The sequence below is a fragment of the Rissa tridactyla genome, chromosome 5 (genome assembly GCF_028500815.1).
Source record: "Rissa tridactyla isolate bRisTri1 chromosome 5, bRisTri1.patW.cur.20221130, whole genome shotgun sequence".
NCBI classification, from domain to species: domain Eukaryota; kingdom Metazoa; phylum Chordata; class Aves; order Charadriiformes; family Laridae; genus Rissa; species Rissa tridactyla.
This window is the reverse complement of record NC_071470.1, coordinates 57,426,403-57,454,393: the sequence shown is the minus strand read 5'-3', so window position 1 is coordinate 57,454,393 and position 27,991 is coordinate 57,426,403. Positions and strand designations below refer to the sequence as shown.

At 43.4% G+C, this 27,991-nt stretch overlaps 2 protein-coding genes across 3 annotated transcripts in view; both read right to left on the bottom strand.

Moving 5' to 3' along the window:
* Positions 1–8,527: 8,527 nt before the first annotated feature.
* The window catches only part of OSTC (oligosaccharyltransferase complex non-catalytic subunit), a 204,686-nt gene continuing 185,222 nt past the window's right edge, over positions 8,528–27,991 (bottom strand). Inside the window, exons 1-5 of one of the 2 annotated variants that reach the window (XM_054203796.1) lie at positions 13,070–13,121; positions 12,640–12,900; positions 12,301–12,394; positions 10,496–10,693; positions 8,528–9,174 (exon numbers count right to left, since the gene is read on the bottom strand). In XM_054203796.1, the coding sequence (XP_054059771.1) occupies positions 9,156–9,174; positions 10,496–10,693; positions 12,301–12,394; positions 12,640–12,778 (450 nt within the window). In that variant the 5' untranslated portion in view covers positions 12,779–12,900; positions 13,070–13,121 and the 3' untranslated portion in view covers positions 8,528–9,155. Of the gene's footprint in view, positions 9,175–10,495; positions 10,694–12,300; positions 12,395–12,639; positions 12,901–13,069; positions 13,122–27,991 lie in introns of those variants that run through there. The other variant, XM_054203797.1, reaches the window with a different exon arrangement.
* On the bottom strand, positions 15,789–19,201 carry RPL34 (ribosomal protein L34). The gene is made up of 4 exons (XM_054203798.1): positions 19,122–19,201; positions 18,924–19,023; positions 18,104–18,207; positions 15,789–15,916 (listed from the first exon to the last, which is right to left on the bottom strand). The coding sequence occupies exons 1-4, from the start codon at positions 19,184–19,186 to the stop codon at positions 15,832–15,834; spliced, it is 354 nt and encodes a 117-aa protein (XP_054059773.1). The 5' UTR covers positions 19,187–19,201; the 3' UTR covers positions 15,789–15,831.

The following is a 27,991-nucleotide window of genomic DNA, read 5'->3' as shown; positions in this document are numbered from 1 at the left end:
GTAGCAAAAGACTGAGGCTTTATTTTTTTACCTCTCTGTGTCAACAATGTAATTTTGAGTAATTCATAGAACTTTGTAATACTCCAAATTTTTTTCCCTTTTATGAGCTATGGATAAAGTCAGCACATATGTTATATATAAATGTATACACACACACACACTGACTTCTTCATTGACCTAGTCTGTATAAAATGCTTTGAAATTTTTGGCTGGATGGTGCATAAAAGTGCAAGTTGTTATCCTCTTGTACACTTTTAAGCCTTGAAGTTTCAATTGGAAAATGAATTTAAGTGAAAGAATTCTACAGAAAAGTCTTTCACATACTTATACTTTAGCATCAAGAAAAATGGATCCAAATATACTCACCACTGTAATATTTCATGTATATATTCATGTTCGAAGCAGCATGAGATTTCAGTACACCACTTTCCTTCCTTTCCTACCCAGAGTGAATAGTGTGGCAGGGACTGCCATCCAGTGGTGAACCAAGGGTTTAACAGATGATTGAAACTGCAGGTACGTAAAATCAAAAGGCGTCAAGGCTGAAAAAGATTACGAGTAGTAGTTAATAACGATGCTGGAACTACTAATGGCAGAAAGAATTTCTTTAGTCAGCTTCAGTTATGAGTTACAATGTCCAAGTAAAAGACATATATTTTCCAAGTGTAGCGGCACAAAGGCAATACTTTGTACTGACCATCCAAAGTCGGTAAAATGAGGCTTGTTCAGTCACAGCCTGCTAAACAAGCCATGGTTAAATATAACTCTTAGACACATCTGAAATATTACAAGCCAAATTTCCCCTTTGCACTAGTCTGTGTCCATTGATTTCAGTGAAGCATAGCATGGGTTTATCCAGGTGTTAGATGAGACAAGAAAATACTTAAGGTCACTATGTGTTTCTACTGCCTTTGAAAACATTAGAGGGGAAAAACTTCCTTTTTATATCTAAAATTATTCCTGCTTAGGCTATGAAACCAAATGATGATTTAAATCTAGTTTGTTAATCATTTTGTTGAGTAGCAGTGGTTTTAAGCATTGTGTGCCTTGTGTACTGTTAGAAAAAGGTCTGATGAAACATTCCATTTCCCTGGTTTTATGAGCTTTCATATATATTGCCTTGTCTACTGTGTATATGAATCTTGGTATTTGTGACAGATTTTTCTTAGTTTGTTCCATTGTGTACAGACCATATGTTGTCTGTGCTCATAAAACACTCAGTAATTGTACATGCAGAAAAAAACCTAGAGTTACTCACTAAGAAACTTAAGAACTTTCAGGCTGCCCCTGCAGAGGTGTTTTTAAATCCAGCCCCAGGAAACAATTGCCTCCTTTTCTTAGAGCTGAGATGAAACTTTGGCAGGATTCTCAGATGTATTTGGCAGTTAACTTCTATTGATTTAAACAAAAATTATGTACTTGAATTCCATAAGGATCTCGGCTTGACTGCTGTTGATGTAGATTTTGGATACAGGAGTGCCTTCGCTGGCTCCCTAGTGTAATGCTTGGGGATGCAGTAGGATTTTTATTGTTTTCAGGATGAGTCATGCAGGCAGCAGCACAACAGATGGTGTGGAGTGTAGAACAATAAAGACAAAGATATGAGACAGCTAAGAGAAAACTGGAACAGTCAAAGGAACAACCAGAGGATGAGAGAGGCTGAAAGGATGAAAGAAGCCAGGAGGCTGAGCTTTGCCACGGATAGCAGGAGCTAATGAAGTGTGGAGTCAGGGCAGGGTGAAGTAGCTCAGACAGTGGTCAGCAGGGAAAATTAAAGGACCTGTAGTCAGAACAGAAGGAACAGAGAGGTATGAAAGCCAAGAGGAGCAAGGCTGATGGATTGCCAAGTGGCTGGTGGGGGTAAGTGATGGATTTCAGTGTGATAAAAGAGAAAGTACCAGAGAAGGAGGAATAAGGAAGTGGAAGAGCTGAGGAGACTGACAAATTTCTGCCTTTGAAGCCAGAAATACCACAGCAGTTAGAAAGAGAGCAATCAAAACCAGCAGTGGTGTCCCAAAACTCGGAAGTCTAGAACAACAGCAAAGAAACAAGGGATGGCAGCTGCTGAAAGACAATAGTCTAAGTCCCTTGAAAAGAGCTCAGTCCAGTAGCAGGCCAGCAAAAGGAGACGAAACACAGTAGTTCAGAGCTGGTTTAACAACCAACTGTAGCAGACAGAGGCAGACATGCTTGGGTAAAACATGAAGTTTAAACATGAAGTTAAATTCCATGGGTCAGTGGAGCACAGTTCCTGAAAGGCGGAATCTGGAGAAGCCTGTGTAATTGAAAAGTGTATTAGTGTCTTACTGCTGCTCCAGCTCAGAGAAGGCAGAAACAGAGAGAAAGCTCCATCAGCAAAATACTTCCTAGAATTACCACAGGCTCCCTCCACCCACTCTTCATCCTGTTGTAATACGGCAGCTATACTGACAGCTGCTTAATTGTAACACATTTTAGGTGAAAGACTAACATGGAGATGAGGAAAGGAAAAGGCCTTAAACATTCGTCCATACATTTCTATTTTCCTTACCCCAACAGCGAATTCATTTTCTGTTCTGGCAGGAGGCAGTCAGTGGAGCTACTCTCTGCTGTCATGTCTTGGTCATATAACTACTTGATTTTTTCAGACTGAACCGAGGCCAGCAGGATTCCGTCCCACAACTGCACACAGGGATATTTTTAAAGGACAGATTTACTTATTTACAAAGGCCTTTCCATACCTTTTTTAAAGACAGAGAGCGTCAGTGACTGGAAAGTCAAAAATGTTGTTCTCATCCATGGAATAATAAAGATGGGCAGCCGCTGGAAGACAACTCAAGAAGCCAATCGCTCACCCCAAAACAAGGCCAGATGTATCTGCAGATTTTAACAGGCATTTTCCTAGCTTGTTCTTAAAGCTCTGCACAGCAGTAATTCTATCACTGCCACAGACCATCTAGTCCAGTAGTCAACTATTTTACCCCCCAAAATATTTTTCTAGTATTATCCCAACTTTTCCTTGCTGCTATTTAAGCTCTATTTGCTACTGACACAGAAAGGAAATTACTACTTTCCTTTTCACACTTACTTTTATGCCTCATATACTTTGTAGTTAAAAGTTTTGCAAAGATCTCAGTGTGATGTTGTATTGCTCCACAAAAGACACACGCTCCTCTTCAGCTTAAGGTGCAGCAGAACCCAACGACTTACTCTGAGGAATCGCACATTTCGTCAGTTATTCTGCTTGAATAGCATTGGTATTTTGCACTTGTTCCTAGAAAGAATAAATCAGCCTACTTTTTTTAGGCCACTCTTTTTGATTTGTTAAGATCATTATGCATCCTGATTCTGCCCTCCCAGCAATCTCCGAGTTATATTATTTCTGCTAATTTAGTAGCAACTCCCTACTTGATCCAGGTCACTGGGTGTTGAACAAAACCAGCCACAAGACAGACCTCAAAAATAAATTATCTTTCCACGTTGATAGAATAACATCAATTAATCAGTAAACACTCTGAGAAGGGTTTTCAAAGTACTTTGGTATCCAGTTTATAGTTGTTTCGGCTAAGCCAAGTTTCCATAACATGCAAGACAGTACCAAAAGATACAGCTTAAACATCTGCTTTTCTTCTATCCATGGGGCCCATAACTCTCATGTATGGCTTTTTTCTTTGTATGACTTATTCTTTAAAAATCCAAGCTGGCTGCTCATCTTTTTGCCATCTTCTTCCAGGTGCTTAAAATGCTTCCTCCGCCCAAAAAACTTTTTCTTCAGACTGAAGTTAAGCTTTTTTTTTTATTATTATTCTCCATCCCTCACACTCTCCATCTGCATTTAAAGATGGATGAGGTACTGGAAGGCTGAATATAGTCAACATATTATGTATCATCAAGAAGCTGTCAGAAATAACTAGAAGTTCTGAAATTGTTTCAGTCTGTCTACTAAGTAACATAGAAAAAGTTTAACTTTCACGGTTACTCTAGAATAACACAACCAGTCTGAGTCCTTTCAAAATTTTTCTTTCCCTCTTTCCAGCTAAGGGCATACAATTAACACCGACAACAAAGGCATACCAGTCCCCACCTCAACATTGATCTTTGTAGTGAAAACTGATACCAAAAAAAGAAGAAAATAACAAGCGTCGGTTTTTTGCATGCATAAGGCAGCAGATGATACCATATTGATCTGATTTACTCATAGCTAAATACTATTTCTTGCAGCCTGCAGGTAGAACACTCTAAGAAGACATTTATAGAACCCACATGGGATAGTTAAATGATGAAGTGAAACTCCATCTCATACCCAAAGAACATTAGTAACTAAACTGATATCACTAAACAGGAGCTCGGCAAGTTGCATTATAGATTCAAGATGCTAGATATCAGAATGCAGTGCCTCGCATCCATATCTCCAATTAAAACCTGATGCAAGTCAGACATGCTTGACTCCCATTATAGTGCCACAGCTGTTGCTCTAAAACGAGCTCATGGTCTCAGTCCAGTTCTTAGCTGATGGGTATCCATGTCAAACAAAAAGGACACCAGTATAATTAGTTCTTGCCAAAGAAACCAAATCATCTAGAAACTCCCATATTTCTAGTAGCTGCTTCCCATGAAACACTACCCTTTAAGAAGAGTTCGATGCATTAGCTGTATTTTTTGCTGTCACCGAAATCCAGATTTCTCCAATCATCAGTATAGCTGAAAAGTCTCAATGCGACTGCAGAGCGTTACAAAATGTTCTCCTTCTAAGATTCTTACAATTGTTCTAATTGCTTTCTTGTAATGGTTTCAACCCTCCCCTCTTTAACCATGTTCCAGAAGAAAAATATTCTAAATTAACTGCAAAGTTGAGAAGTGGCAATTAGAAATTCTAAAAATAGGCCAGAGCTATTGCTGAAACCCTTTTTGTGAGGAAAATTGTTAATGCTGAAGGAAAAATACAATCATCAGATTCACAAACGTGCAATACCAATTACATTGCCACAGACATTGCTATGCTGTAGGAAAACAGTTTCCATTGTAAGCAGCATTTCCATGTGTGTCAGGAAAATAAATGAGAATTGCTGTCTTCATCATACCCTCGCTGGCTCCCTGTATTGGGAGCAGCAGAAGAAATTTAGGATTGTCTTAGTTTCTAAGACTGTAACTCTTAAGAAGTCTAATATCTAGTGCTTCCTAATTCATAGATGAAGAACATATATTTACGCATATAAAATAAACAACTGGAACTGGAAATAGGCAGATTATAGTAACCACATCAAGCAGTATTCTGTGAAGAAGTATCCAGCTTTGCAAGTAGTTAACTGAAGCACTTTCAGCCTCCTAAGCAAAATTCTATTAAGTACAAGATATTTAGAAATAGAATGCTGTAAATTAGCAAGAATGTCTAATGGCAGTCTAATGCCACACTGATCTTTCTTTACCAGCAAGAGTATTTCCTCAAATATCAGTATTTCCTCAAAATGGCTGAAGTGTCCCCCTCCCTCCAAAAATTGTCTCAGTGACACAGATCTTCCAAACACGTCTTGATTCTTGGAGAAGCAAGGAGGGTGTTTAGCAGAACTGCCACCTCGGGCTTCTAGAGGGTAGACTTTGGCCTCCTCAGGAGATCGGTTGACAGAATCCCTTGGGAGGCAGTCCTGAAGTGCAAAGGAGTCCAGGAAGACATTCTTCAAGAAGGAAAAGCACACAAGCAGGCTGTCCCTATGTGCTGAAAGATGAGCTGGCAGAGAAGACTGGTCTGGCTGAACAGAGCGTTTTGGTTGGAACTCAGGAAAAAAAGGAGAGTTTATGACCCTTGGAAGAAAGGGCAGGAAACTCAGAAGGACTACAAAGATGTTGTGAGGTTATGCAGGGAGAAAATCAGAAGGGCCAAAGCCCAACTAGGACTTAATTTGGCTACTGTCATAAAAGATGATAAAAAATGTTTCTATAAATACATTAACAACAAAAGGAGGGCTAAGGAGAATCTCCATCCTTTTTTGGTCCCGGTAGAAACATAGTGACAAAGGCTGAGGAAAAGGCTGAGGGACTTAATGCCTTCTTTGCCTCAGTCTGTAATAGTCAGACCAGTTGTTCTCTGGGTACCCAGCCCCCTGAGCTGGAAGACAGGGATGGGGAGCGGAATGAAGCCCCCATAATCCAAGGGGAAATGGTAAGTGACTTGGACACACACAAGTCTACAGGGCCAGATGGGATCCACCCAAGGATACCGAGGGAGCTGGCGGAAGGTCTTGTCAAGCCACTTCCACCATTTATCAGCAGTCCTGGCTAACTGGGGAGGTCCCAGTTGACTGGAAGTTAGCAAATGTGACACCCATCTACAAGAAGGACCAGAAGGAGGATCTGGGAAACTACAGGCCTGTCAGTCTGACCTCGGTGCTGGGGAAGGTGGTAGAGCAGATCCTCTTGTGTGCCATTATGTGGCACGCACAGGACAACCAGGCAATCAGGCCCAGTCAGCATGGGTTTATGAAAGGCAAGTCCTGCTTGACTAACCTGATCTTCTATGACAAGGTGACCTGCTCAGTGCATGAGGGAAAGGCTGTGGATGTTGTCTACCTAGACTTCAGTAAATCCTTTAACACTGTTTCCCACAGCATTCTCCCAGAGAAACTGGCTGCTCATGGCTTGGACAGGCGTATGCTTCACTGGGTAAAAAAAACCCAGTGTGGTGAATGAAGTTAAATCCAGTTCATATATGTATATATTCACTTTCAAAAGCTACACAGGTTATATATCTCTTCCTGACTATATTGACTAGGCATCATCACTCAGAGATTGTACTGAAGCCTACAAGGGAGTCATGGATTCAGTATTTTCTCCAGCAAGAGAGCCAGAAAATCAAGACCTCTGCACCTCAGCCTGACTCTTTTTTGTTGCACCTGGAAGTAGACCAAACTTCTGTTTTTAATCGTGGAAAGATGCGTTCCTATAAGCTCTGCTTTACCTTTATCACAGTGTTTCAATTTTGTTTTTGATTTCCCACCCCACAACCTAGCAAAGTTCACCCTAGAAGACGTGAGCACCAAACACAGATAGATATTGTCACTAGTTAGAGGAAGTTTTCTTTCAGACACTGAAAAATTCCTATTACTATCCTAAACCCCTACAGCAGAGAGAGGCCACCTGCTGTTACATATGAAGAACAGCATACGTTTACAGAAAATACCAGCCTTTTCTGAACCGAAACGGGATTCCTATAACACATAGCAATACCTCTTCTTTGCAATCTGACAGTGCTCAGTAGAAATTTTTCCTTCGGTGACCAAGAAGCCTCCAACCCACATCCAAAATGAACCAGTCTCCAGTTTTGCATTCTCAGATCTTCCTACCTAGCACACTCCTCATTTCTGTGGTCTGTCTTCTGCTCTGCATTCCTTTTCCTGATTCTCTCTGTGCCTCATGCTTTGGCAGAGGATCATACCAGATCTAGTTCGTAGCCTGTGACCAAAGAGACATAAGGGATAATTTAACCTTGTTTGTTGCAGAGTCATCATCTTAGTTTTACTCTCCCAAAACTATCTTCTACCTCACAAGTGTGCTTTATTTGTTCCAAATTATGTCACCTAGCATGCAATTATAATCAAATGCATTTCACAGAACACAGGCATTCAACTGTGCCATTAAAACCACTGTTTAAGAGCACACTGATTTAGAATCAGCTGCAAACTTGGAGGCTGAACTGCAGTGGGACAAGTACTGGGACGGAGGAATCTCAATTAGCGAAGTGACTTTCTGGTTTGACTTCCCTCTCAGCTGCATTAAAAAGTTGACTTACATATCGAGTTATTGACTTACGTCATATCAATACTCCCTGTTGAGGGTAAGCATATGTCCCACCAAAACCAGAGCGACCAAAAGATAACCGCTTCGAAAAAGACTGGAAACTTTGCAGTTATGACCCTCATAAAACAGCTTAAGCTACCTTAAATCTTAATGACAAACATATAACATGAGCAAATGCAGAAGTCATATTGTATATAAGAATGAGGGGGTGGAAGTGACACATCCTGAGGGCAGACGATTAACAGCATTAACAGCTAGCTCAGAAATTTGATTAAGTAGGTGAACAGTAATACTTACTTCACAATTACAGAAAAAACAACATTGCTCACTGACAGTTATTATATAGTTGAAAATAGCGCTTCAAACACATATGGCTTGCAAAAGACACTTCTGGAGATATGGAGGGATCCTTCCATCTCCCAGAATATAATACATTATTTCAATGAAACATGATAGTAACATTCAATCTTTTAAAATGAAGACAAAGTTGGAGCCTTGCCTCAAACACAAAAAAGCAGCAGCTTCAGAAGTAAGTTTTCTTGGCTACTGATAACAGTATGTCGTTTGGATACAGTACGATTTCATGGAAAATATGAGATTTCTTGTCCCTGATACTTAAAAAAAATAATAAAAAAGTCATTATCCAATAGTGAAAAATAAAGCTGAAATTATGTGCTCACGGTATGGCATCTCAAGCCTGGATGTAGAACAGGCCACACACACAAGAAAAAGCTACAGAAACTGCATAGAATTAAAATAATTTTGTAGAAAATAATTTTTATTTGGCTCCTTTCGTACACTTTTTCAGAAAGAAATGCACATTCATACAGTTCGCCTTTCCCAGTGCATGTCTGGATTTGCTCACATAGAGTCATTAATATGAAGGCAAAAGGTGCCTTTGAAATAATTTCAGACACATCGTATTTTGACTGTAAAGCATCCAAAGTTACCAATTTTCTAATTATAGCCTGGAAAGAGACATTTCAGGTGTTTCTTCTCCGATTCACACATATAATTGTCCCACATGGGAAAGAGGAGACAGACCTGCAACAAAGAACCATCAAGCCAGTGGCTAATGCTCATTTCAGGTAGAACTAAAGACAGGTTCTCTATTTCATACTGAGTTGGGATATAAAATAAAAACCCAGCTAGGTAACTTGCTCTTTTCAAAAGCTCTAAAACAGAAATGATAAAACATTCAAAATTACAGATCAGCCATTGGTAATGAGAGTTTGTTTGCAGAGAAAGCACTCTTTCCCCAGTTGTTTCTCATGGCCAGCTCTCCTGTGGATGGTGACTACAGGATTTGTTTCTTGCTGCTACTTCTTAAACACTTCATGAAGAGGGGTAAATTCTGCTTGGGCTTTCATACATCATAAGAGGTCCTAACCCATCAAGTAGCCCCTACATAAAAAAAAAAAGTTAGAAAAAAGGTTAGCAAACACAGGCAGCACTCCTCAAAATTCAAGGATGTAGTCTTAAAACAAAATATTTAAAACAATAAATCCTGCCCAAGGTACAAACAGGCCAGCTTAAGTACACACTCCTTCCTCAGTTGATTTTCTTCAATGAACACTGAAAATGGATTCGCCTGTTCTCAATCCAGCTTCGGTAATTGTTTAGAATTTCTGAAGCCCAGGTTACATTCTGTGAAAGGCTCTTTATTTGTACCCTTTCACAAACTACCAGTGTTAAGATACGCAGTACAACCCAACATTTTCTGGCACTCAACACAACTCTGGCCTCTTTTTCCTCTTCTGTTTCTCTGAAGCCCTGTTTCTTTTACAAGTTTAAGAAAGAGAATTGTTAGGACACGTGTACCAATGAAGCCAGAAAACATAGAGCAGGTCCTTAATCCAGCTACCTGCTGCCAGGGAACCCATCAATTCTGTGTTATGAAACAAAAATTTTTAACTACACTGCAGACATTAAAAAAAAATATTTAAGAAAGGTGGAATGGCTGTCACTGTTAAGTCAACACCGCATGGAGCTACTTCAGAAACTAACTGCCAATACCTCCAAACATCAGCTTTCAGCTATTCTAAGTGAAATACATGGACTGAGAAATAAAAAGGGGGGGGGGGGGGGGGGGGAGATGAAAATCCTGCATTTTGATTTTGCATAGCCAAAAAGCTCCAGATCTTTCCCACTTTTTGATCTGTGAATATAGATGTATTAAAACATCACATATATTGTATGCTTCAATGTGACATTCAGTTTTTGAGCAACAAAAAAAACCTGAGACATCATCTTTACTTTAGAACTGCTATAGATGTTCCTGAACACTCTACTGCTGTCATCAGCTCTTATAGTTAAGATCTCTCATGTACGCTGTCAGTATAAAGAACTCATTTACCTTTCTTCCAGTTCTTTGACACTTGATTTTTCCTCAAAGCCCTAGCTTGTAATTACTTTTACCTGACCAGTACATACTCAGTCTACTTCAAAATTTATTTTAAGTCAGATTCACTGATCATGTCTTCTGACGTACCGGGAACTGTCACCTTTTTTGAACCCCAGCACAATCTTATGGGAGCTGGCCCCAAAAGCATCACACCCCTCATTCAAGGTAGCTTGTTGCAACAGAGAGTTGAAAAAAGCAACTTATAGCCAAGCTGCAGATCTTTAGCATACCTCATTGTATTTTCTGTTACTCTTAAATTTAACATAGGCACACACGAGCCACAGGAGAGAAGAAAAGCTGAAAGAGCATTAAATCACTTACGGTAATTTCATCCTCATGAAAACTCTGGCCATGAAGAAGCTCAAAAGGACGCTGACAAATCCAATAAAAAGCAAAAGAAACCTATTCAGCTTGGGGATATTTGGTGCATTGGATCGATCCAGAATTATGAAGCCTAGGCCGCCCATTGTGAAGAGGAAGCTGGATGCGAGCCCTTCCATAATATATTGCCCATTTACTCTAAAGAAAAAAAAAAAAAAGATAAGAAAAAGGGTGAAGGGAAGACAAGTCAGAAAAAGATTAAAGAAATTATTTACACATTTCAAACTCCACCTACTCAACCTTCTTTAGCTGTACAAATACACAGGATGATTCATTTTGATGGCTGGCTTTTGAACAAAAACTAGGTATGAAAACTGACGTTATGAAATTACATCAAGGCTTTAATGTGTAATTTATGTCTGGAACTGATAGTTTGCAAGGTGACCAGCCATGCATACTAATGGTTTTATACACAATAGTGTATACTACTGGCTACCACGCAAGATCACCAGTTTTCAGAAATATCTAATCCAAAGTAGCACCTGGTTTCACCCACGACCCCTGGGCCAAAGAGCTTTCCAAGTCTTCTTCCAACCTGACATTGAGGCACAGCAGTGCCTGAATCCTCATCTCAGTACTAATCCCCCTCAAAGCACTACGTCAGCACATGAAGCACATCTGCTGGTTCCAGCACACAGCAAAAGTGGTTCTTGCCTGCAGTATGTTTTGCTTCCGGCTCACTGAGCCTGCACACATTGATTGTGAGGACCCAGCCTCAAAGTGCCCCAGCTCTCTGTCAGTCCCCACGGATGGATTTCCTTCTTACAGAGCTCAGATGGAGAGAGGGGAAACCGAAACGGAAAAAGAATATTGCACCTGGATCACAAGTCTTCTGCTTCCCACAATCACTGAACCATTTTCCTATCCTTGTAATTAGCAATACCAACAACCTCATAAAATTGTCATGGATGAAACTACTGTGGATGCCAATACAGAAATTAAGATTATAATTATTGTTTCACACCCTGAAAACAATTAATTTCATCTTCTTTCACGTTGTTTTCACTGACTTGTACTTGAGTGCTATCAAGTCCCTGCAGTAGCCCGATTCATCTACATTGCAACAATCCAAGCCAGTCCAAGACATATACTACATCTAGTCCAAGTCAAAATCTGTACATGAGGCAGGTCACAGACCTCACAGATTCAAAGAACTCTTTCGGTATTTAACAAAAATTTGTTTCCACGCACATAAAAAAAAAGCACAGTTACGAATGTAGATTTAACCCTCTTCAGACCAATTTGTTACTAAGCAATTTCTAACTTATTTTCAGCAACAGAAGCAAAAGACTCAAAGACGACACTGTTGTTACACATTTGTAACTGTGCTTCCCACTCTCAGACACAAGAGTCCCGATTACACTAGAGTTTAAAACTGAAGGTTTCACAAACATGTATGCTGCTATGAAATATAACCAAATGTGTCCGCATCTACGATAAACCTCAACTTTAATAGCAAAGGTTTGGAAGAAAGAGAAGTATTGCCAGCTCAAAACTTCCTTCTCACCAAACTGTTTATTTTTAAAAGCTTAAAAGGACTGTTCTTTTTCTATTTCTACTTATTCCAATGCTGCTTCCCCTCCTCCCCCCCAAATACTTGCACACCAAGGACTGGTATAGAACAGATCCTGCCTTGCACAGACAGCTCAAAGAAGACCAGATGCACAGCTCTGCCAGGCAGGTTTATTCACTTGTGGTTAGGCACTCGTAGCGCCTCGCGGGTGGGGGCAGAGCCCTGCTCCTACCTGTATGCCAAGAAGGCCACCGGCCGCTGATGTCCGTGTTCGTCTGTCATCGACCCCACGCTGGGAGGTTCCACGATCACGTCGTAGATAATCCCTGTGGGGACAAAAGCGAGCACATCACCTTCCACTCGTGTCAGCAACCGGCGAGAACTACCCTAACATGGCGCGGACGCTCGGGGTTGCCCGAGGTTCGTGTTTTATGACCGATTTGGAGCCGGACACGGGGCCGGCGGCAGCTGTAGCTCCGCTACCCGGGGCAGGGGCCAGCAACGCGCTCCAGAGAGCGGGATAGTCCCTAAGCGGGATCTCTCTCTCCCTCACGGCCCGCCCCGGCCTCACCTCCGGTGATGAGGAAGTAGGAAACCACCACCAGCGCGTACACGGTCATGGCCGAGGGCATGTGCACCCAGCTGGGCCGCTTCAGCTTGATGTTGGGGCACTCAAGCACGGCGAAGGGCAGGCGGTACAGCGTCTCCATGGCGGCGGTGCGGCCCACAGAGAGCCGCGACGGCCCTGCTCCCTGCCCTGCCCTGCCCTCCCCGCCTCGCCCGCCCTCCCACACCGGACACGAAGGCGGAAACGGAAATTGGCTGCCACGTCCTGACAGAGACAAATAAACAAACTTTTTAAAAACCCAACCTAACGAAGGACACAAAAGCTATGCCCAGGCGGAAATGACCGAAATAAAGCAAAAAGGTTTTTTTTCTGCGCAAAACACATCTAGAAACGCAGACCGCACGCCGCTGGACGATCTATCCCTATTACTCACCTGCCAGGACCCATCAGGCCTGACGTGTCGGTGCTGGGTAACGGCGAGGCGCTTGGGGCGGGGCCAGGGGCGCGGGCCACGCCCCCAAGGGCTGGCAGCCACATGGCCGCCCCCCGCCGGGCTGGCGGCCGCGGACACGCGTGTGCCCCTGTGGGTACAGGAGCGCTCGCCACCGGCCTTCCTTACGGAATACGCACCGCGGGCAGGTGCAGCGCCCGCCCCGCAGCCGCCGCCAAGGAGCGGGAGCGCTCTTTGCGGCGAAGCGGCCCCGAGAGCTGCGGCGGGGTAGGGGGCAGTGGGGGAAGGAAAACCCACGTCCCGCGTGTGCGCTTGGGAGGGCCGGGCTGGGGAGAGACGGGCCCGTGGGAAAGGAAAAAATCCGGAGAAGGCCTCACCCTTCAAGAAAAGGCACCCGACGGGCAGGGGCTGAATGAGAGCGCTAGCTGAAGGGAAGCAACAGGTCCATAAAAAAAAAAAAAAAAAACAAACCACCACCAAAAAAAACCAAACCGGAAGACTGATGCCTTTCAGCAGGCAGAATTAAATTTAACACCGGCCAGAGGGAGGAAAAACCACTTCAATACCAACCCCTTGCAGCAGGTTACCTGAGGATGTTTAAAAGCACATGCCCCCGGCAAAGGTGCGTGCCTCCCCCAGGCACCCATGGGGGTCCCACCCTCCACAACCTGCTCTGAGAACAGTTTTCCAAAGCTGTTAAAAAAAAAAAAAGAAAAAAATTAAGGGTCCTATTATAGTGACACTTCGCTTGTGATACTTCTAACTCATACCTCAGCTGCCTTTCAGTGCAATCATGTCACTGTAATTAGCTGTTTTCAGCCTTAGCGCTCCCTTTTGGAAAAACCTCCCTCCCAGTGAAATCTCCCAGTCAGCAGATGACATTTCTCCTAATTATTCCAATGTTATTCTCCCTCCACCTCACCTCCTCTCCAAAAGCCCCGAGAAAAATTCTAATCCCAGAGGTTTTAACATAAAACAAGAGCATTTTGGGGCAGGTTAGACACGCCTGCCCTACTTTCTGCTCCTGCTTTAAAATCGTTTTTCCAGCATGCCAAAGTCCTGAAGTTTGCACTAGCACAGTAAAGCAACAACTAATAAAACTTTAACCTTGTAAACTAACTATAGTAACAGCACCTAAAACTGTCAGGGTACTAACATTAGTCTTAGAACCTCCTGTAATTAGCTACAGCCTTGGGAACGAGCTTTAGCATAACAACGCTGAGGAGAAAGAAATGCTTCATACTTAAAGCTAGATGAGTTAGCTGCTATGTTTATCCCTTTCGAGATTATTTTAATGGCTTGGGGCACTGTAAATTCTTGGGGAGGTGCAGCTCCTTTCACCAAGCACAGCGTTAAGTCAGTTATCCCAGACCACCGCCATCTCCTGTCATTGAACCCAGGAGGCACCAACGCCACCGCTAGGAGTTAGCAGGCAGCTGACCCAAGGGACCAGCTCGCCAACACCAAAAGGGCAGGTTTTTCCACCAACTCAGTTTTCTGTGATGTGTCTTGGCTGGCTGCACAGCCTGACAAGCTTCAGAGCTGGACACGGTGTGTGTGAACAGAGAGGGGACAGCCAGGTGGAGGAATGAATATCTCTCTGAGCCGCAGCCTGAGCAGACTCCACAGGTCATCTCAGAAACCTCTTCAAACGGCACCCTTGCTGCTCCCAGTGAGGCTGCGCACCCACTAATTATTTCCCCTCCCTTCCTTATTCCAGTGGTTGAGCTCACTATTTTTGGGGGGGGGAAAAAAAGTTATTTAAAAATCCCAAAGATCTGTTATTGGTCACAACAGATACCTACTTCTTGTCACACGAAGTTCCAAAAATTCAGAGGTGAGGGTGAAGAACATCACTGCTCCCACAGGTAATGCAAGAATTACCCCAAGTGCGTTAAAGCACTCCTGGGCAGTGCTGGAGGCACATTTACAGTTCTCTCTACACAACAGAATGAAGCAAAGAAGCAAAACAAGCCCATTTTCTACCTTTTACAATTGCTTTTTACATTACTATTACAGCCTCACTGATAAAGATCCAACATAACTTTGCTTCAATACCAGAGGCATAAATTGCTTCTCTAAAACCTAATTCTGGAAGCCACGGAAGATCTATCCCACCTGGTCCCCAGAGTTCTGCTTGTATCGTACCTCCCACTGCTGATCCAGGAAGCACCCAACAACAAACAGAATACAACAGCTGCGGCTTTCTTCCAGGAGATCCAGATGTAGCGGTACGTGACCATCTGGTGGATACAGCACTGGCTTCAAGAAGTCAGTTCCCCTCCACCTTCAGATTTGAGTAACAATAACTGCAGCACAAACTACCTTAGGCCCATACTACCCCACCTCTTCGCCTGACAATCTCTCTTCCAGTCTTTAGTCAGTCTCCCTTTCTTTTTCTTTGTTCAGATTCCTAACTTTCTTCGGAGCAAAGTCCTCTGATGACATCATACCCAGCTGTTGCTATGAAAAAAAAAAATTGCACTGCTTGAAGTTACTCCAACCTCTCTACAGGACTGTGAGAAAGTCCTGTTTAACTGGACCTCCTTCCCCCTGCTTGATCTCCCTGTCTGCCAGCAGCACAGAACACAGCATCCTGACCCATGGGTTTTATAGCACCAAAACCCAATTCTGCATCATACAAGCTTTGAGAAGCAGCTCCTACCAGCTTTGACCAACTCGTGGAATGACAGGACACAAGAAAAGTGGAGCTTTCATTTATTGGGCTGAAACTACAAATAGATTCACTTTGACTTCTGGCTCTGTGCTTGTGCCTTCAACACTTTCACAACGATCTTCTGCTCCTCAATAAGAAAAGCTCGTTTGATCCTGGAAAGGAAAAACAAGAACTTTACAATATGCATCCACTTAAACAAAACCACAAAAATAAGACGAAGTTACAACTAGTTTTGCTGTCTCCAACATTCATTGCACATGTGGTGTTAGTTCCACAATTGCATAAAAAGGGAAACCATTGATACCAGCATCAAAAGATGGGAACAGTGGCACTGTAGAATGTCACTACTGTACTAATGACAACGTAGAAGTTTGGGGGAAGAAGGCCTACCATTCCTGCAAATTTAAGGCAAGCGGCTTGTAGGCAAGCAAGGTAATACCGGATGGCTGAACACTCGAGGAAGTACTAACTTCAGAGGCAAAAAGCAAAACTCCTCACTGGCAAACTAATTTAGCTGTTCTTAAAGTCAGAACTGGTATGACCAGTCGCGCTCAGCTTCCTTCCTTAGAACTACAGAAAACTTTATGCGAGTCGAGTTACCAAAGCAAGAGCAGTTTCCCTCTCAGGATTAAAGCTTCTTTGCATTTTAACAGAGAAAACCCTGGGAGGTCAAGTCACGCCTAAGTATGATTATTTCTGAAAGACATGTAGGGCCACCATACAGATGGACCTAAGTTATGGTACTCTCATCAACAGCCTGTTTGATGATTCGAGTTAAAAGCACAAATACACCACACGCTCTTCCACCTTAAAACATTACAATGCCATTCCATATGCATTTAGTATATATGGCTGCTTTCGCAGTACACAAAACCTACATCAAAGATGACTAAACAGATGCAGGAGAAAACCTGCTAATTAGAGAACGAGGTGACTGTGTTTTTTGATTTGGGCAGAATAAGAATAAGGCATACTCATGTATTAAAAATGACCTATCAAACTCAAAGTGTTTGGGAAAACACTCAAGACAAATCCACTTTTGACAAATAGAAGTTATGCTACGGATCTGCACTCTCTTCGGTGGCACCTAACGTGATTGAGCCTAGAACTCACACAAACAAACAAAGAAAATGCTAGGAAGATTTGCACTACAGATGAAAAATCTGGCATTAGACTGCTGACCCCGGAGCTCTGCTTTGATTACCATTCATAGAGATGACATTCTTTGCAATACGCATTTTTTCCTCAAAATTGACAAGGAAGTCTAGGACGTACAGTTGTGTCCTGGCTTCAGCTGGGATAGAGTTAATTTTCTTCCTAGTAGCTGCTGTGTTTTGGGTTTAGTATGAGAATAATGTTGATAACACATATTGTTTTAGCTGTTGCTAAGTAATGCTTATATTAAGGACTTTTTCAGCTTCCCATAGAAGCTGAGAGGGAGCATAGACAGGACAAGCTGGCCAAAGGAATACTCCATACTACAGATGCCATGCCCAGTATATAAGTGGGGGATGGCCAGGGGGCAGGGATCCGCAATACCTGCTAAGGACGGTCTGGGCAATCAATCACCAGGTAGTGAGCAACTGTATTGCATCACTTATTTTGTGTATTTTTTAATCATTATTATTATCTTCTCTTTCATCACTATTCTTTCAAACTTTCTTTATCTCAACCCATAAAGTTTCCTTTTCTTCCGAATCTCCTCCTCTATCCCACTGGGAGTGGAGAAGAATGAGTGAACGGCTGTGTGGTCCTGGCTGACGGCTGGGGTTAACCACGACAAGTTCTTACCCAATAAAACTGAATTCAGTGAGGCCCATCAAAGGCCACCTTAAAGCTTAACCATGTAAAGATGCTTACCGTGCAACCAAGTAATATCTTTGAATCCCAAAACACCACAAAGAAGCCAAAAGCTCAACTGATCTTACACTAGTATCTTTGCATAACACAGAATAAGAAAAACCTTCACTATGGGGATATAGTATCATGTATATTATACAGAGAGAGTATAGTATATATATTTTATATATAAAGAGAGTATCATATATATTATATAAAATAAAAATCCAGAATGAGCAGGCTGTTTAGCACCAAAGCAACATTGCAGTAAGAAATCATGAAGAACATAAACTCTTTACAAAGGAGCTCCATGTGCAGCAACTAACTCAAATCCTAGGGGCAAAAATCGCACACATCATTGCTAATATGCCCCCTCAACTTTAATACACCAATGTCGGACAAGAGTCTTCAAAATTTTGGCCCACATTATGAGAACAGCGAGATGCAAAAATCTCAGATGAAGTAACCTCAAGAATAAAGTTAGATTTCTGTAAGCTTACCTGTCACGGACACACTTAGCACACATGGAACCACCATAGGCTCTGCTAACATGCTTCTTCGTTTTTGACAGCCTCATAAGAACTTTAGGACGCACAGCACGAACCTACAGAAAGCAAAAATGAGAAGTGTATCCTAAGACAGTAATTTTGGGTTAACAGCCACATTAAAAATAAATCACTTCAATGGTTTAAAAAAGCAGCACCACCTGAAGTTGACTATTCAAAATGAAAAAAAGCGAAGTCACAGCTTGTTTTATGTGCCATCTTCAGCATTCCTAAGCTGTTTTTTTTCATCCTACCACAGGGGTTCACCAACAGATTCATCGTTAAAAAATTGTTCATAACGTAGATTGTTTTCCCAAGTGTAGGAGCTGCTCACAGGCATTACTCAAGCATTTCCATCACAATGGCATTACACCAAGAATACATTTTGGAGAAAAATACCATGTTAAAACCATTCATTCCTCTTTTCTAAAACGAAAAGTCAAACTTGGCTTATGCAATTTTTTTAAAGCCTACTACCTACAGAATCCCCTCAGTTTAACTCTAAAAATTTCATCCAGTTACAACTTACAGAACAAGAAGGTTCAGTTATAACAGCAACGAGAACCACAGGCATTAAAAAAGTACTTACTCGTTAAGCTTTCAAAGCTTGTTTTACCAGTTGAAGTTTACAACATTAAGATAAGAGTATTTTAAAAAAGAAAGTCATTCCAACAACACTTCATCAAGAAACAGGCATATTACTTGAAAAGGCTCTTTTTACTGAAAAAACACATTGCTGTAAAAAAAAAGTTATGCCAGTAAGGCTAATACTTACACCACGAAGCCTTCCTGGGCATATACCACATGCCGACTTTGGTGCCTTCCCTACTTTCTTGGTGTAAAGGTAAACAATCCTGTTCCCGGGTGTTCGGGACCTAAATGCAGCAAAAAAATACTTTGTTAATGCAACAATCAAAACTTAAACTTAACTTTCTCAAAAATTAGGTTTTCTTAGAAACTACGTGTTACTTACAGTCTGGTCTTGTTGGAAGCTGTGTTGTAGGACAACCTACGGCGGTAAGTCAGGCGCTGAACCATTTTTTACACCTAAATTAGTCAAAAACAAAGCAGCAGTAGTTAAAGGGCTCAGTGTCCACATGGAAGCTCACATATTACAGCATCACCTGCACTGAAGCACCAAGCTAGATCTGAATCAGCAGCTGCAGATTCTATATTAGCCTTAAGAAAATTAGAGCGCTTCCTCATCAATGACAGCCAACACAACTACAGTTAAAAAAAAACAATAAAACATGTGACAGTGGATGGAACGTATTCCTGTCCAGCCTGCTGTAGGTGAACCTGCTTTGGCAAGAGGGTTGGACTAGATGATCTCCGAAGGTCCCCTCCAAACCCTACCATTCTGTGATTCTGTGAAAGTGATATGCAATGAAGTTTCATCCGAACTAACTTGAACGCAGTTCAACATCCTGGTCTCACCAGTATGATGTCATGCTCTCCTAGAAAATTTCTTAAAGCTTTACCAACTGCGTGTTTTCCACCAGCGTCACCGGCAAGGCTAAAAAACGACCTGGAGCAAACACAGCACTCTCCTTCCTATCTCATCTGAAGACAAACCGAACTAGTCACGCTCTAGGCCCAAACCGGAGCCTCCTCTGGACCCAGCACCCCGCTCCTGCAGCGGCGCAAGGCCCCAGCGCGCCGCCGGACGCCTTCGGAGCCCCTCGGGGCAGCCCCCCGCCGCCGGGGCTGGCACTCCTCGGGCCTGGTCCGGAGAGATGCGGGGCACAGCGCCGCAACCGCGGGCACCGGCTCGCTGCGGCCCGGGAGCTCCGCCGCGGAGGCCTGGGGAGGCCCGGCCTATCCGCCGCGCAGCTCTGCCCCCGCCACCGGCCCCATCGCGGGCAGCACCACCGCCCGCCCCTCACCGGAGCCCCCCCGGGCCCGCTGGTACCCCCCCACCGCCCGCCGGGCCGCGGATGGGGGCGGATGGGCGCCGACGGCCCTCAGCCTCCCAACACCATACCTGCCGCCGCCGGACCCGGAAGAGGAAGCGGATATGCACGGGTCAACATTGAAATAGTGGCGCGCTGGAACCCGGAAGGAATAGCAGCGACTGCGCGGTGTAACGCCTCTCCCTGCCGCGGCGGGGAAGGGAACCGCCATGTTGTACGGGAGCGGGCGTGCAGGCGTGGCGCCATGTTGTACGGATGGATGAGGCAGAGCAGGGCGCCGCTCAGCGGCGGGAGCAGCCCTGGCCGCGGCCAGCGGACGCGATGGAGGTGGTGGGTGGAGGAGGGAAGTGATGGAGATGATGGAGGTGTTGGAGGTGCTTGGTGGAGGTGGTGAAGGTGATGGAGGTGCTGGAGCCAGAGAGATGTGGTAAAGCACGACAACATCCTTTCTGCTGCAGATGCTTCACTTTTGCCACGGATCCTACGCATATGCTCTCTTTCCCCCCCCACACTTTTTTTTATTTTTTGTATGTTTTACTGAAAAGCTTATTTTTCTAGAACACCTCAGAAAGAACATTTTGTTCTTTATCATGGCAGTTACACAGTTGTAGGCCCATAAGCCGCTTCTCAGTCTGCTGTTCTAAGCTCTAAATTACGAATCGCTCGTACATGCTTTTTCGCACCAAAGCACCGTGGAAACCGTTGAAAAGAGCTGTGCTCTCACGCAAAACTCACCCGGGCAGAAGGCTGGTGCCCCTTGCAGGGTCCCCCACCCCTTCTCCTGCCAGCCTCGGTGGGGAGAGGTTTGCACCCTCCCTCTTTTCGCCGTGTTCAAGTTCCTCAAGAACACCGCGCCTGGAGCACCCGAGTGCTCTCCTTGCCTCTCCCTTCCTCTCGAGATGCTACCACCCGGTGGCCGCCTTCTGGCCCCTGTGCCCGTCTGACAGGCTGATCCCAAAACCGGGCTCTGTGGAGGGCAGCAGGTACTGACACTGGCCTGACGCCTCCTTGCTGCGCTGGCAGCTGCGTGGGGACCCTCGGGAAGAAATTCCTCCTGCCCGTTTACCACGGCATGTGCTTTCCTCACGGGCGCCAGGGTGGGTTCTCGGGCAGGAATACGAAGAGATAAAACTTCCTCTGCTGGTCCCGTCAAAAGTCCACCTGGCCCCAAATCCCATTTCCAAGCCATAGGTACCTAGGAAAAGCATAAGGGAAGCAGGACATGGATAGTCGATCGTTCCCTTAATACACCCTCTGCATGTTCAGCACCTTAGAGCTGGGTTGTGTTTTCTGACTTTTGTATTTAATAGCTGTAGACCCCTGAGAAAAGGAAAGAAAGGAAACAGCAAGAGCTAAGGGAGCGTAAGATGGCTTGTCAACTGCCAGAAACAGCGGTCCAGTAGTGCCGGATTTCTGGTTACTAAAAAATAAACACATAAAAACGACCCCTATCAGCCCCTTGCAATTGCATTAAGTACCGCTTTTGTAGGAACGAAAGGAGGAACGCTAGCTAGCAGGAGCCCCGCTGGATTATGTTTCTTCTCCCAGATGTTTGTTTCAGCTCCCCTCGCATGCACACAGGTCCCTGACAAGCTGAGGAGCACGCTGATGAGCAGCTGGCTACACCGATAGCTGGCCGCTATCCATTTGCGGCCTCCCTAATGCAACCTGCTCCCACCCCACCACCTGGCACCGACACATCCAAGACCAAGAGGTGTTGAAGCACACGTTTTCATCCCTTCTGCTCCCCAGCCTCTGCTGCTGGTGGTGGCCCTGCTCTGCCGCACAAAGTCCATCCCCGGCTTCTCGTGGTGCCTGTGAACACGTGGTGGCCACTGCCACGACTGATGCTGACCTTGTACGGGCAAAGTCTTCGCGTGGCGTCCATGGGACATGGCCACCTGCAAGGAGGGCACGATTGGGCCCAGTGGCTGCGAGCCCTGAACTCTCCCGTGCTCCGCTGGCCTGAACCATGTTCTGGAGCGATAACCAGGGACCTGTGCATTAAATATGTAGGATGCTGCTGCTGCCATCGTTAGCGGCTTGGGCTTTGCTTTTGGAGTGTGGTGGGTGCTCAGAAAGCTTTGATGTGTGCTCCTGGCCTTATTTACAGGCTCGTAACTCCCTGTTCATTGTACTGCCTCCTCCCTGTTTTCAATCTATAATTATTATTTTTGTTAATTATTGGCTCTTTTTAAGTGCAAATTATGGACACCAGATTTTTTCTAATTCATGAAAGAAGAGAAAATATGTATGAACTAGATTTTAGGGTATATTTAAAATAGGAGCATATTTCAGACGACAAGTAAATTTCAGAGCAATTAGAGTATTTAATATGAACTTTCTAGGCCCAGAACCCTGGGGGGAATAAGAAAGCCAATTAAATTAGATTAAATAATCATGCCTAAATATAAAAGTGTAACAGAATCCAATTGTTAAAGAACAACACTATTAAATTACAATGGAATAGTTTAGTTTAGATGTTGTCAGTGCAACAGGTTACTATTTTATTATTGAAGAACAAGATATATTTTTTTGAACTTACCCAATTTGGGCTCTAAACTCAACCGGTGTAAATTTTGGGAGCTGTCAATTAAATTCCAGCAGTTTGCTTCTGCTGATGCACTGGCCTAGTTTTTCAAACATTTTCAGTTTATTTTGTAAGAGGAATAGGGCTGTCAGGCAAACAGCTCGCCAGAACATCTAGAACTGTTAGCTTTATGACAACTGGTTTAACGCTATCTAATGTAGGGATAAGATTTGAAGCAGGAGCTCACTAAGCCCATTTTGTACAGATTAGTGCTAGTCAGGGGATTCTCTCATGTTCTCTGCTACTCCTACCTCTTCACAGGACCGAACCGTCTCTTTTGGGAGCAGTTATTTTCCATGTCCAACATGTCTCATTAACTCTTTCTACACTGTCTTCTTTCCTTGAATACAACAGAGGGGATGGATTAGCAAACGCACAACCCATCGACGTGGAAAAGTAACAGTGGCATCCTATAGAAATCATTTTTTCTCTGCCTAGGAAGCATAGGGCCTGAGGATGTGCGCTTTTTCCCTTGAGAAAACTGGAGGTTGGATTCCAGGGTGTATTTGCTTATTGTCAGTGTAAAACTGGAAATCCCTTTTCCACTAGTGGTGATTAGGAATATAATCATATCTGATGGAAGATTAGTAATGCGATGCATTTTGCACCGCCAGCAATTTGTCACCGTGTTCTGTTTACTGCACCAGAAGAACGGTTTGTTCCCAGTTTAAGACCAGTTCTTGATTTGTTGACCATCCTTGCTTTCTTTTCCACATGGTCCTCTCCTTAACTCTCTTTTTTCTGAAAGTCTCTTTCTATGCGCACAGCTGTTCGCTTGGTCACATGGGAAGTTCTGTCAGAAAGACAGCAAGAATGCCCTAAGGCTCGATAAGCCTGGCTGGACCCCCGAAAAGCATCCCCCTTTACTTTGCTGCCCTCCTATCTCACTTCCAGGGATCTCTCAGGCCCCAAAAGGACTCTGCTGCTCCATCAGCCCCTCTTCATGGATGCTTCTGGGGCTGCCCTGCACCATAAGCTTCAATTAAAAAATGAGAGATTGTTTTCACTCGTATGCACTGCTGTCACTTGACCTAGGCTGGCAAATTCTGAGGCATGGGAAGGAAAGCGAGCCTATGTGCAAGCACATACTGGGTATGGCAGAGAGGAAAAAAAGCAACAGCTGAGGGACATACTGCTCCCGTTAAGCCGCAACCGCAATTCCATTTCTACAAACAGTGGATAGATCTGTGTTTTAGAAATGTCTCATTGAAAGCAGAATCCAACCTCAGGTGCTGCTTGGATATAAGCAGCAGGATTAGGTCTGTAAATGGGGAAGGAAGCAAGAAACCTTGGAAAAGTACCAGCAACTGCCGGAAAGGGCAGAAAGAAGAAGAGGTCCTATGATCCATTGTCTCTCCAGAGCTAATTTTTTTCTTAAAAATCCCGTTCCCTTTCCTCGTTAACTATGCAGCATGTGTTACAATCTTATTATACTAATTTATATCAACATAACCTTCCTCAACACGGACCTGTGCAAATTACGTTATGAGAAACTGTAGTTCATTTCCATTTCAGTGGAGCTTGTTAAACAAGCAAAATTATTTTGTAGCAAAGGGAAAAACAATTTAGTGGAATGCACTCCTAGCATAGGAAGTACATAACATCATATTTGGGTTGAAACTTTTTCTGTCAGAAATGTCATAACCCCGTAAGAAACAGAATTAAAATCCCGTTATTTTAATTTACATCTAGCCACGAGATAAGTAAAGTTATCATTGAAATTCTAATTAAATAGGATGATTGACTAAGGTAGGACATCAAAGAAGAGAAGTGAATATGATAAGTCAAAGTCTTATTAATTAGTCCGCGTGGAAGAAATTCCAGGGACGTCAAGCTGAGGCTGCTGCAAGGAGAAAAAAAGCAGACAAGAAAATGTGTGTTTCTTTGAAGTTAGGAACTGAGATAGTGATGGAGGTAATTGTGTCTGACTGGATCCAGTAATGAAGAGCCGTAAATCAGACCTAGGAATCGGAGGAAAGATTCTAGTAACGAATGTGGCTGCCCCCCTGCTGCGAAGAAACAGAATGCAGAGCTGACTAATTGACCCAGTCTATCTCCCAGTAGCTCTCTGTTATTATTTATTAATTTTTAATTTCTGAATTATTTACGTTCTGGGAAATTATTTTTGACAGCCTGTTAGGCGTGCCAAAGTTAATGGAGGATGAAAGGACCGGTACTAGAATTAGCAGGGATGTAGTCACAGGCTACTGAATTTAATGATTTTGGAAGGGAAAATTGATTTCACACAGTGTGTCACTTTATACTACTTTAGGGATACACCAGCTATTTGATTAATTGAGGAATAACCAACTCAAAGTATATTTGAAGTGTAAATGAATCACAGTGCTCAGCTGTTTATTTTTCCCCTTTTCTGATGAGAACACTGAGTTTGCTTAAAGTTGCTGATTAAAACCAATACAGGTAGGCCCCATACTCACACCTGCTTACTTTCTCCTGCCTAAGAAAAAAAAAAATAATCCCACCATCTGGAGGTGGGATGCAATCCTCCACCTCGCTTGGGATGGAGTTCGTCCTTCCTACATGACGCCTAATTACAGAGGCTTTGTGCGCGCTCCCCCTCCCCCTGCAGAAGGTGTTTAAGAGGGAGCAGGGTGCCAAGCCCGCGGGCAGTGCAGGCAGCTGAGGCAGGAATTCTGCACGGTGGCGGCTCACGGCCGCTTTTCATCCAGTCCCCGAGATGAAGTAGGGTTCCCTGGCCTGTGACATCTCCCACTTCGGTCCTCCCGGGGCAGTGGCGGTGTGTCGGTCCACCCATCTATGGTGCGGAGCAATGGGAAAATAAAGGGGCTCTGCCCAGCTCTTCCAGGCCATGAAAATGCTATTTCATCCTCGGCATCAAATGCAAGCTTTGTTCTTTAAAACAGGAAGGGCTACTTACCATGGAAAATGTTGACCATACTTGGGTGAGGTAAAGAATAATGAAAGATCAATCGTGTGTCAGTGTACCTTTAAAAAAACATATGTGTGTTCATGATTTAAAGATATGTGAAGAGGTACAGGAAGGTTTTGCTGCTTAGGTTCTCTAAGGGGTTTATAATTCATTTAAACATCTCCCTGGGTTATTTTTCTGAGCACTTCAGGAGCACTAGGAACATTTCTTTGTGTTGTCTGACTGACGGGAACATGCAAAGCTAGCCTGGGTTTCTCTGTTACCTTTCGGATTATACGAGGGGCAATTAGCGATGCAAGGAGGATCAGCTACAAGAGGGTGTTAAAGGCAACGTGTGACCTGTGGCCTCTGCTCCGGGGATTGCTACGTTATCACATTTTTCAGCATGTGCAGACTGGACTGGATCCTAGAACAAAAGCCTGAAGCAGAAACTATTTTTCTGAGTCTCCCGAATCTGCGAGAGATCTTTGGGTTTATTTCGTGATTGTTATTAAAACTTTCTAAAGAAGAAATACTGTGCATGATGTCAATAAAACAACACAAAATAAGATTTTCAAGATTGCACTTTTTGTTTGCAATAAAATTGTATCATTGAAACTACACTCATTGCCATGCAATTCTAAAGAGTTCAATTCACCAGTGGCAGAATCAAGCACCCAAAATTTCATAGAAAACTTTTTATATATTTAGACGATGGCTTAAGAAACAGCGAGCCATATCTTCAGACGTTACAGAACAATTAGGTAATTTATGCTACTTGAAGATCAGCCTTACAGTTTTAAAATGGCCGATGGAAAACCAAATACCTTCCACAGTACATGTAGAAATTAACCCTAAAATATTTACATTCAACAAATGTAATTAGGTATTTGGATGAAGGTGATTTAGCGTGCTCTGCTGTTCTGTACTGGAATGAATCCATCACAGAGCTGGCTTCTCCTTATTTCAATATTAAAACAAAAGGGGTATGCTTGCAGTGTAGCACCCTGGGAATTCAGCTCAGAAGTCCAATTAACAACAACTAATTCCCCATACTGCCGATTTACCCCTAAGAGTTGGCTAGATATAATGTCATGCATTTTGCATTTAAACTTTTAATGCCCAGAGGATAACAAAAATCTATCCTGATCGCTTTTTATTTTCATCATATGAAGACAGGAGAAAGCATCCCTTCTTCCCCCTTCAGTTAAGTGTATGCATACGTCGGCGCAAAGTCTATGAAAGGAGCTGTCTTCTGCTTTCTCTCGTGCCTCCCTATCCTACTTCTCCATAAATGCCGTCCTTCTTCAAGAAGACAGGAAGGTAACAATCCCTCTGGGTGTGTTTCCTGTATAGACAAGGACATCTTAAAACACCATCGAATTATTCACCTTCGAATGATGATCTACTGCTCATTCACTGGGCCAAGTTTACTGCCCTTTAGACTGTCACGCTCTGTGGTACGCAGTGTCTACTCCCCTCATGCTGGTTTTCACTACAGCAGATATCAAGGTAACGCCCTGCTGTGAGCATATGTTAAAAGCTACAACTGTAACTTGCTGTAAATGGTAATGACCATTCTATAACATGCTAAAGATTGGGCAAAGACTTTCAAGAATTAGAATGATCTTCTGCAACTCAATTTTGCTCACAATGTAAGTCAGATTTGAACCAAATTCTCCAAAGGTAAAAGTCCAGCACGTTACTGCAAACTTTAAATGCAAAAGGGAGACAAGCAGAGAGACAGCAAGAGAGAGCATATGTACACATGAAGCTTTGGATATTCCTCACGAGGTACAACCTAAAGCATACATTAAAAATTAGGGACACATTAAAATATCTAGCTATCTGTCCAGATATACCTTGACTGGTGTTTACCAGAAAAAATTAAGGCCTAGATGTACCCATATACATCTGTATTTATGAAGTTTTGCAACAAAGAAATAATGCCGAATAACACAAGATCACCCTGGTTGAAGGGAATCTGGAAGAAAAAGGAAGTGGTCTGAGAGGAAAAAAACAGAGTATATTAAAACGTAAAGCAAATCATATCACACTGCTTGATAGCAACACAAAATGTGACGCTGTGCTGGAAAACATGCCGGGATCAATATTAGGTAGCTGTGCCTGCAGAGCAGCAGGTTATTGTATAGAATATACAGTGTATGTTCTCTACAATGAGGGTGGTGAGACACTGGAACAGGTTGCCCAGAGAGGTGGTGGAGGCCCCATCCCTGGAGACATTCAGGGCCAGGCTTGATGAGGCTCTGGGCAATCTGATCTAAAGATGTCCCTCCTTACTGCAGGGGGTTGGACTAGATGACCTTTAAAGGCCCCTTCCAACCCAACACATTCTATGATTCTATGATTCTAAAGCTGCCTACGAAATATTTCTGCAACATTGTACTTTTCTGTGCATGGCAAAAAAGCCCAGAATGTGTTATTTTTTC